This window comes from Centropristis striata, chromosome 7 (assembly GCF_030273125.1).
Source record: "Centropristis striata isolate RG_2023a ecotype Rhode Island chromosome 7, C.striata_1.0, whole genome shotgun sequence".
Taxonomy (NCBI): Eukaryota; Metazoa; Chordata; class Actinopteri; order Perciformes; family Serranidae; genus Centropristis; species Centropristis striata.
Window position 1 is genome coordinate 27,294,987 of NC_081523.1, and position 10,601 is coordinate 27,305,587.

Sequence of the window (10,601 nt, forward strand, 5' to 3'; positions counted from 1 at the left end):
TGAGCCCAGCCCTCATCCATCCATCAGCAGTGCCCCCTGTTCTACACAGGGCCCCCCAAACTTTGCTCACCACCCCCAGCCTGCTCTTTGACATTACGCTGTTGTGGCTTTCCGGGCCTTTATGCTGGCTGTTGTCTGAGGCAGATTGAAGACCCTTTGTGTGCGTCAGCCCCTGTCCTGAGTGGCCGGGAGGAACCTGCTGGGCTGCGAGTGGAGAGACAGGAATGCGCATATGAATGGGCCAGTGTGTGCCGGGCACCTGCTGACAGAGGGGACGGCGTGCCTCTATGAGTCTTAGTTCATCAGCGTAACCATCTTGTTCAATTACACGTGCAGCGCGGTGTTGCGTTCCCTGGTCATTCACACTGAATGGAAGCATTGTCACTGCAGTTGTGAATATTTTGCTGTTTGGTGTTGTAGAGGAGTTCTTTATACATGTGGTGTCAGCTGCATTGTTTCAGGTGTGAATGATCATCACTAAATGCTGCTATTTATTTCAGCTTTTCTGTTGTCGTCCAACTACATTTCTCATCAGGTCTGAATGCAATAAAGAATCTGATTTATCTAATCTGATTTATACATAATGAGGGCTTGCAGGATCTTGTTTTTATATGAAGTCTGCTTTTATGCTCCATTTCTGACAATAAATGAATAAAACCAGACCCAAAGATGTTAGTTTTAGATAGAATTCTATTCCAGTTCCCCAATATCTTTGATGGATCATTCTCCACTGTTCAAAAACATGTTTTTACTTTTTTCCATTATCCTATCTTTTGACTTAAACAAGGACCTATTCAGATCCTTTACTCGAGCACACAATCTGCATTCAAAATGTAATTTGAGTAAAATGTAACTTCAGCAAAATGTCCCTATAGATGGACAGAAAAAGTCCCCTGTGTGAGTGTCATATTATTACATATTACTGTGTTGGATAAATAGAAGTTTTTACTATAGAAATAAATTATTGACATGAAATACCAAGTACCAAATATCAAGTGTAGTGGAGTAGAAGTATAAAATAGGAATAAATGAAAATACTAAAGTTTGCACTCACAACTTTCATTCATTCTCCTTAACTGCTTATCTGAACTTGGGACATGGGGGGCTGGAGCCAATCCCAGCTGATATTGGGTGAGAGTATACACACAGGTAGAGTATACACACACACAGAAGAGCTGCAAGCCGGATTCAAACCAGTGACCCTCTTGCTATAAGGCGCGAGTGCTAAACACTACTCTACCGTGTAGCCCCAACCTCAACATAGCGTTATGTGTTGATAATCTTGTCTGTCCCTGGAATCAATACTCAGCACAAACGTGTTGTTTTCATGTCATTATATAGTGACGAAAAAAGAGGGAAAATTAGTCTGAGCATATATTTTAAATTTGTTTTACTAGTAAGAAGTGCCCAGACAACATGATGTGCTGGTTCTCTCCCTGAAAACAGTGGATTGTCCCCTCTGGATTAGGGTTGCAGAAAATGAATGGATGGATGTATGTATATTTTTGTGTCTTATGCAGTGTGGTCTGATTAATAAAACCTTTAAACTAATGAAAGCAAAGTTACGTGAAGTGAAATGACAGTTGGATAGTCAGTATAGGTGTGGCTGATGGACCATAAGCCGCTGAAAATTAGCTGAAAATAATGCAGTTAGAAGAAGAAAAAACAGTAAATTTGTGGTCCAGAGAAAAATAAATAGCTGAAAGAAAGCATAAAGCCCTGTACAGCTGGGAGAATTAGACTCAAGCGATAACTACGTTTTGATTTTGCCCTATGACTCCTTCACATAATAATTTGATTCATTGTTATGATGTAAATATTGAGTAAGGTACTTTTAGGTAGAAACTTTAGAATAAACTGTTCCCGTTTATGTTATGTCAGAGTCTTTGAACACCACACCTTGTATTTGCGTTTATATATGAACAGCAGTCTGTTCTCAAGCTTTTGCTTTGAACTACAGAGGGGAAAACAGACCACATGGAAAATGGAAATGAAAACTCTATAGGATGGACAAACTAAACCTGTGCATATGAACTCCATTTGAGATTAACAAGGGGCATACACAGGAGGTCGTTCCTCAGCGGATTTGGCACAGCACATAATAATCTGATTTCTAACAACAGTCTGGTATGATGGGACCTAGATATATGATCCCAAAAAGGCTTCATTAATCGTCCTCTGACTCATATGGTACAGCTTATGAGTTGTTTGTCTGGCCTTGCTTTTGAGAAGATTACATCTCCATAATCAATAAAACGAAACCATCTACCACAGAGTCTGAAAAAAATAAAAACATCTGGAAAAATAAACTTTCCTCCTCAAATATACCGATAATAGCACAGAAATCACAGCATGTTCTCTGAGCACAATTTCCTTTTTGATAATTATGGTTGCCACTAGAGACGTTGTGACATTGTCCAGATGTGTTGGTTGAATTTTAGTCCAAGTGTGGCTGCAGGAACTCGATTTGCTTCTACGGGTTATATATTTGACTTCGGAAGATCTTTAAATCCTTCAGATGAAAATATAAAGCTAACAAGTAAAAAACATGTATCACATGGTCCCCATTTGGCCAGATTACCTGATGAGCCTGACATCTCCCACAGTCACAGTGCTGATTGCCTGGAAGAGCTGAGCTGTGGCCTCTGTTCTCATGGCTCTCATCACCCGCTGACCTGGAAAATGGGAGCGTAAGATCTGCAACATCACTTCAACCAGCAGACAACATGCTGCTTTGAAGTGGGAGTGGGCCTAAATTGGATTATGCAGCATCTCTGAGGAGCAGCTCCCGTAGATTTGATTACACACGCCCCCTTCACCCAACACCCACACTCCTGCTTCCCCGTTTTCCCCCGATGCAGATGAGACAAAGTGGGGCGGTCCTCCATGTCAGAGTCTGGTACTCCACTTCTTAATGTGTGCCCATCTGCCAGCCATTTACCTGATTACTTCGGGATAACTCAGACGGCTCAGTCTCTGCCAGGGCAGCTGGGAGGCAAGAAATGGCATTAGTTTTGTACAGGTGGACACAGGAAAGATAAGGACCAGATGACCCTTTTATCTGTGAAAACAAGCATCCAGATATTACCGAAATGGAGATAACCAACATCTGGGACAATGGAAAACAGCGGCTAATAATATATATTTCTGATGCACCAATTTTGAAATTTTGGGTCAATATTTATGGTTAAAATATTTTTTCCATGTTTTTAAAAAAAAATCTCCATTATAAAAAACACAAATAACCATCATGACATTAACCAGGGCAAAATTGATGCATCTCATCACTTAAACCACTGCCATCAGTGAATGCAATCTTATTTACTGATATGAAAAATGCAGTCAACAAAGCAAATATAGACAAATACCGATGTTTGGCCAGTATATCAGTATAAAAGTGAAGCTAATGCTGAAGAGACTCAAACCTGTATTCTTTCTAATGGCCAGCAGGAGGCGACTTAACTATTTGGAAAAAGAAGTCAGCTTGTATAAACTCAATAGGAAAATGACTCTACTTCTCTCTTGATTTATAACCTCAGTAAACACTCTTCAATGAGTTTATGGTCTTAATCGTATCTTAAGTCTTCTTTAATGCAGCATGATGTTCATTTTATATATCATGGTCTCATTTAGAGTAAAATGGACGATAAAAAGGTATGCTTTTGGGCCGGCCTACCTTATGTTTGAGAGATCACTATCACAGTGCACTGTGCAGTGTTTAATAGGACTAAAAGATACTCTAAGGAGTTGGCTGTTAATTTTGAATTATGCTTGCCCCTTGCCAAGCAAGCTAGCCAACTAGCACAACTGTTATCTGATGATGTTGCATTATTCTGGCTCCCAATCTGTTCTGTGCATGCGCTGGATGAAAATAACAATACTGCGATAGCCGTACGCAAAGATATCAGCAGCTACAACGTGGAAATCAAGGCTTTAAAACGTCCACAAAAACCATTGGGTTATTATTGTATGTTATTATTTTTGTACAGTCTATGGTTGAACTAAACATTTTTTAGCAGCAAACTCTACAAATTTTATTGCTTAAACATAATCTTCAAACTGGAAATATATACACAGAGGATGAGCTGTTCTCATCATCCACTCTCAGGCTAAAGTGCTGTTTAAAATAAAGTCCCGAGCATTGACTTTAAATCCTCCATGCAAGCATGGCACACAGACCACCTTCTATTTCTGAGGAAAATAACATCCAGTCCTGGTTTAACTTGGGCTCATTATGGTGGAAGTGGGTTCCAGGGCCAGGAAGTTTCATTGCTTTCCAAATAAATCTCACTAAACAGAGCTGTAATCCAAATTCCTCATCTTGTGGAGTCCTCCCCAACTCCTCACATTACGAGAAAGCTGTCAAAAGCTCGGCATAAGAATCACACCGTATCCCTCTAGATATCACTCACTGGAACGTTGTACTGACAAAATGGAGTTAAGTAGCACAGTTATATGAAAGAAACCTTTTAAAAAGTGTGGGAAATGTATTTTTTTCCTCACAAAGCTGCTTATTTTCACCCACCACAGGCCAGTCTCTGATTGTTTCCACATAAAGAGGCAAGGCAGCTCTCAAATTCAAACCAGCTAAGGAAAAATTATCAAAAAAGAATGAGGCCCTTTAATATTCCTCCGCTTTTACTGAGTGACACAGAGGGTTTTCATTAGCTCGCTCACTGCTAGCAAATCTAAGACATCAACTTTGATTATGTTACATAGAACCTGGCAAGGGAACAATCAGAAGGTGCTGTGGGCGGGTGTGATAGCCTGTGTGCCAGTCAAAATTACTGGTGTGATTCAAATAGCATAATGTGCTTTGTTCCTACTTCAACTGAGAAAACAAACATGAATATCTCCTAACCAGTCTCCTCAGTGAGCAGTGAAGAAAAGGCTGAGCAAACCCCTGCTATTACTGACATGTGGCACTCAAAATGGGTGATCCTGGTTACAACTCCTCAGCTGTGTGGAAGCAGGAACTTGTCACTGAGCGTAAACAGCTCTCTTGGCTTAGTTCTGCGAGCTAAAATACCCGCATCCCACCCCATCTACCCCCCCAACACCCCTTCTTCTTGTGCTGTGTGGCGTCAGCTGCAATGAGCTCCAGATGTGGCCTGGCACCCCTCCAGTCACGGCACTGGATGTGGTTTGAAGGTAGTTTGGAAACACCACCCACCAGCGGACCCAATGAAAGTTCCTCAGACTGCAGCGTGAGCTTTCTGTCGCAGGGTCGTGTTTGTGCAGACTGCAGGAGCGCAGAAGAAGTGCAGTATAAACAGCGCACATCTGCGGAAAGCTGAGGGGAAATGGTATCTGCCTTTTGTATGTGCATGTGTTACTTATTGAACATGCTTTGAATAAGTAAGTATATGAGACAATAGCTGAAAGTATTTCCATCTGTTTCAGTAGATATGGAAATATCAACATCCTTTATTCACCCCCAGGCTTCCATCCTTTCTTTCCTTTGCATATGAACAGGTTAAAAAAAGCACTCAGTAAAATCCTGCCTTTGATAACGAAAGAAAGGATGAGTTATCTCAGTGAGAGTGGAGAGACAAAAGCTTATAACTGCTAATCCTTTAAAAAAAATGTAAAACAATGTGCTAAGTTGAAGCTATTATTAAATTTTTCCTTAAAGGTGCACATTTTAATAACAGGCTGCATGCGTCAAAAAATAAGGGGCAGCATTTACCTTGTGCAAGACTTGCATGATTTTGTAAATGCAACAATGCCACCATTCATATTTCTGTACAATTAGACATGCAATTAACATCACAATGTGCATGCATAGGTAACGATCCAAACTAAAATTAAGACCGGGTCCTGGGAGATCCAAGCCTCATCCAGACAGAGATTACTCACTCAGCAGTGTGCAGACAGAGCAACATCCCAGGAGAAAAGAGGGACAGGAGGATACAATGTGGATAAATGTTGTTAAAGACATGTTTCGGTGTTATAATCTAGCAAGCAACACTCGCAAAATCTGGCAACACAGATAACGTTAGCAACGAGGCACAAGTGGTATTAGACGGAAGGGGCATGCTAATTTCAGTATATTTCTCAGCAACATGATAGAGACATTGGGCCACGCATCATACTCGGAAGACCACGATCAGGGGGGAAACAAACCATCTCTTTTAATTGACTTTGTATTGAGAGAAGCAAAAAGTTTTAAAAAAAAAGGTCTGTTGTGTGGGAAAATGCACTATCAACATGTTAAAGAACCAAAAATTATGTTTTTTAAATAAAGTGAACCGAAAAACTAAACTTTTAAGAGGACAAAAGTGGACATTAGCTAACACTAGCTTGCTAACAATAACTTGCTAACATATAGCTAACACTAGCTTGCTAACAGCCAACTTGTCCTCTCTGGTAGACAGAGCGCTAAAATAATCAAATGATACATTTAAATTTAATAGTTTTAGCTAGAAAAAGACATTTTGTTAGCGGTTTAGCCCATAGTCAAATAACGTTATACTGCGTTTCAGGATCACACATTTTTCCCCATTGTAACTGCTGATGTCTCAAGTCTGTATACATATATCAACTTTTGTCCTCTTAAAGGATCGTTTTTTTCTGTTTGGCAGATTTTTTTTTTTAAAGGGCGGGGCTTACATATGCTCTGTCTCTATAAATGGACATTTTTGACATAATGTCAAAACTGTTACTTTTCACACTGTTAATAATGATATTCATTTACAGTATGGTTCAAACTAAAAAGCTGGCCATATCTTACACATTGCACCTTTGATCTTCCATTACAGGTAACAGCGATGCACAAAAAAGTATTAATAAACACAAGAATAACAAATAAGCCACCTGAGTGAGATAGTTGTGTGGTTTGAGATCATTACTTCACAAGACTATCAACCATCAGCAGCAGCTAAAAATGTTTTAATGATTTTCACCAGAACTGTACGTCTCATACGTCTCGCTAAAATTTACAGAAGCACAAAACTAAAACCGTCGAAGCAGTTGAGCATCAGGTCATGAGCAAAATATGTTGGCTGAGTTCATGTCCAATTTTAAAATGTCCTGTATAATTATTCCAAAGTTAATGGAAGGGAATTACTAGCAGCTTATTAAAAAAAAGAAGCTGTTACGGTGATTGATTAATAAAGAGTGGTGTCCATCCATGTGTTACTATCAGCTGCAACAATCAGACTGATGCTTTTCTCTCTCTCTAACAGTTACCCCATTTAGTTTTCCAACATTATGCTGGGAGGATCGAATGAGGTCACTGTGTGTGAGCTGCCAGCTCATTCACATGGTGTACTGGAAAAAATCATTGCTGCTTTTAAGACAATAGCTCCCCCTGCTGACACACATGTAAAGAAAACACACTAAGGATCACTTTGTACAAATTTGCCAGAGAAAGTTTAACAAATAACCCAACACAGGTGAAGGTGTTGGCCTCCATTTTTCAAATTCTACACATGGTGGATTTAAGTGCAGAAGTTTTAAAAAATGTCAGCACTCATAAGAAGACTTCGGGCTTGGTAGACAAAAATGTTGTTTCAGTCTGTGTGCCAGGAGCTAATTTGTGCACCTGGGCTGTTCTTCAAATGTAACTTAACTAGTTCAGGCTAACAAGTTGAAACAAGTTTGAGTACTGATTAATCCTGGATGAACTTATCTTGGATAACAATGTGTTCTTACTTTAAAATAAAGGCAAAATTAGTGGAACGTTTAACCATGACCAGCATTCATAGGATTAGCTGAGTACCACATGGTAAAGCCTATTTTTGTATACTCTGTTAAAATAATTGATTATTTTCCATATTGGTAAATGATTTTATGCTTGATTTCTGCTTCTCTGTTGTTTGACTCCCTGGTGTCTGTCCCTGTTGTCTGACTCTGTGTCTGTCTCTGTGCGTGACTATCAGGTCAGCCTTGGTAAATATCTCTATGCATTTATATTAAATCAGGCAATACGATTTTGATACAATGATTATGTTTGTGAGTTAATGTTGGTTTAGAAACTTTGATTACATATATTTCATTGTTTAATTTTTTTTAGACTTTTAGAATCCATGTGAGACAGTGAAAATCCTTTGGCTCTGTAAGACATAATATCTTTGTAAGACATAACAAGGCAGGAGGTTTTTGTTGAATGTTCTGGAGAAGAAGCCAGGTCAGGATGGCCTTGTCCGGGGCAGCAAGATCGTATGCCCAGGTGGCATGACGTGCCGTTTTGTATTGATTAAGACTGGTGAATCAGCGGATCAAGAAGGCGGAACTTCCTGTTGTCCTGCATGTTTTGTAAACAAATGTTAGTATTTTAATGGGTTCAGGGAGAGAGACGTGGTTCAGACTTCACGAACTGAAACCCGTCTGTGTGTATCAGTGACATGAGTTTTTGAACCTGGAGAATCTCTGTAAAATGCACATTTTATTGTATTGTAATAAAACTATGTTAAACTGAGAAACTTGGACGCCTCCTGCTCTTCATTCCCCATCAACGATCTGCGCAGAAAAATGGTGAGGGTTTTTCTGTTGGTGACAGATTATTCAATTTTCAAGGTTTCCTCATGCAATTTTTCTAACAACTCCTGTGTGATTTAAATACTTTAAAATGAAAAGTATTTTTTCAATAAATTAGGAACCTTAGTGCAAAATGTACATACAAGTTTAAAGTGAAATTATAGAGTAAAAAATATCTTTATATTTTCACCTATACACTCACTGTCTTTACATACATGCATACAAATACAAATTAATCAGATTAAGACAAGTTTGATTTTCATAAGCAGAATTCTTGGGTGAAGGCATGCAGTAATTGAACAATAAAGCTGAATTAACGAATGAAGAAATGAATGAAGAAAACCCTGCACACTGTTGTTGGAATGGGACTGCTCTTGTATTTAACTTTAAATCTATATTTCAGGCTAATTCCACAGAGAATCAGGGGGGATTGCATCACATGCCCTAATTTTCAAAAGAAATACAGCTAAAGTGCCCTCTTGGATGCCCCTGTGAAAGATAAACCATGATGAAGTGCCCTCTAGGGTGCCCACATAGTGTTCAAATTGTGGTAAATGTGGTGTCCCACTGCATGCAGCAGGTTATTTCTGCCCTTGTCCCTCAGCCGTCCGCCAGTGTCACCATGTTTTGAGCTCACAATTTCTGTCTGATCTCAGCATATGCAGTGTGTCTGTTGTCACCGAGGTGGTTTTAAGAGCTCCTGCAGATCTCCCTGCGGTGCCAGCTGGAAGGGTAGCTGGAGCCTCTTGTTCACCTGGCTGCAGAGTGCAGGACAGTGCTCCAGCAGCAGCTGACACATCTCTGCATGACCCCGTTCTGCAGCCTGCTCAAGCATTTAACAAAAATACAGGCACAGATTAAATGACCATCAAACTTTCTCTCTGGAATGCTTTCATTACGTTATAGCTGGCGGTTGTGTACCTTATGTAAAGGGGATGCACCATCGTCATCACAGAGAGATGGATCTGCTCTGTGGTGCAGCAGGAGGCAAACCACATCCAGATGACCACAATAAGCTGATCGATGGAGCGGTGTGGCACCGCCTGGTGTCTGGGGAGATGCACAAGCACCATTCTCAAGAAGAAACTTGCAGACAGCGTGATGACCACTGCGACTTGCATAGTGCTGGGATAAAATACACAAAAGAAATGCAGGAATTTATATACATGAGAAAAGTGGACACCCAAATATCTTCCCAGCAAACTCACCAGAGCTGTGTATCCAGCTGAGTCTCTCAGGTTAGGGTCTGTACCCTTCTGGACCAGGGACTTGACCCTCTCCAAGTCCCCATCCATTGCAGCAGACCAGATACCTGCATAAGAATGACACAATTTACAATACAGCACTGTACTTCATTGACGGATTAACCAAATAAGAAATGAAAATAAGTAACTTTTAGCCCAAGCCATTTAACTGAAGATAAAACGTTCTTTAATATTTTTTGTATATTCAATAACTTTATTAGAACCATTCTTTAACTCTCCCAACATATCCCTTACACACATGAATACAAACCTCGTTCAAAATCCATTTCAGTCAGCGTCTGGTGAACACTGGGAGAGGAGGCTGCATGGGAGCAACACGAACAGTTGTGTCTATCGGACGCCATTGTGTTAAAGGCATAAACAGGATAAAAAAAATATTCCCCAACTGATCAACCCTGAAGCTGGACACCACTTTTCTAATACAGTCATGTATTTACATTATGTTGTTTGACAGTTCCGTGTTACTTCTTCTATGGTGGTCGCCAACTTTATGAAGCATTACCACCACCAGCAGGCTAAGCCTCAAAACACACAAGCCTAAAAAATAAAGTAACGAATGTTTCATTAAATGTCAAAAATATGTTATATTAGAATTCCAAGACAGGTTGAAACAACGCTAATTTATACATTTTTTGGGGTACAATACCAAAAAAACCCTCAGGAGGCTGCCTACACGTTTGCACCAGACCCCGGTGATCAAAACAAGCGTACCTACGTGTGAACAATCTGACCAATCACAGAGATGCAGTGAGAAGGAGTACTTCAAGTGCTCTCGGATATGGTCGGTTTGTTTTTCGTCCCAGATTTGTTTTAGAAAACAAGCGGCGACATCTATGTGCGGCACATAACTTTGTG

The 10,601-nt window shown here is 40.0% G+C and overlaps 1 protein-coding gene across 3 annotated transcripts; it reads right to left on the reverse strand.

Annotated features, from left to right (window-relative positions):
• Positions 1–8,312: 8,312 nt before the first annotated feature.
• Positions 8,313–10,424, reverse strand: ankrd39 (ankyrin repeat domain 39). 3 transcript variants are annotated; one of them, XM_059337474.1, is made up of 5 exons: positions 10,184–10,422; positions 9,997–10,047; positions 9,690–9,793; positions 9,403–9,606; positions 8,315–9,304 (listed from the first exon to the last, which is right to left on the reverse strand). In XM_059337474.1, the coding sequence occupies exons 2-5, from the start codon at positions 10,010–10,012 to the stop codon at positions 9,158–9,160; spliced, it is 471 nt and encodes a 156-aa protein (XP_059193457.1). In that variant the 5' UTR covers positions 10,013–10,047; positions 10,184–10,422; the 3' UTR covers positions 8,315–9,157. The 3 variants fall into 3 exon arrangements, with proteins under 3 accessions (XP_059193456.1, XP_059193457.1, XP_059193455.1); XM_059337473.1 differs by having other exon boundaries at positions 8,313–9,304; positions 9,403–9,531; positions 9,997–10,424; XM_059337472.1 differs by having other exon boundaries at positions 8,318–9,304; positions 9,997–10,420.
• Positions 10,425–10,601: the final 177 nt, after the last annotated feature.

What these genes read in the sequence shown, in the direction of transcription:
- ankrd39 (XM_059337472.1), bottom strand. Translation starts at nt 10,090, where the DNA reads ATGGCGTCCGATAGACACAACTGTTCGTGTTGCTCCCATGCAGCCTCC. An exon ending in CAGCTGGATACACAGCTCTG is followed by an intron (nt 9,607 to 9,689) that starts GTGAGTTTGCTG and finishes ATTTTATCCCAG; the next exon opens with CACTATGCAAGTCGCAGTGG. An exon ending in GTGCATCCCCTTTACATAAG is followed by an intron (nt 9,305 to 9,402) that starts GTACACAACCGC and finishes ATGCTTGAGCAG; the next exon opens with GCTGCAGAACGGGGTCATGC.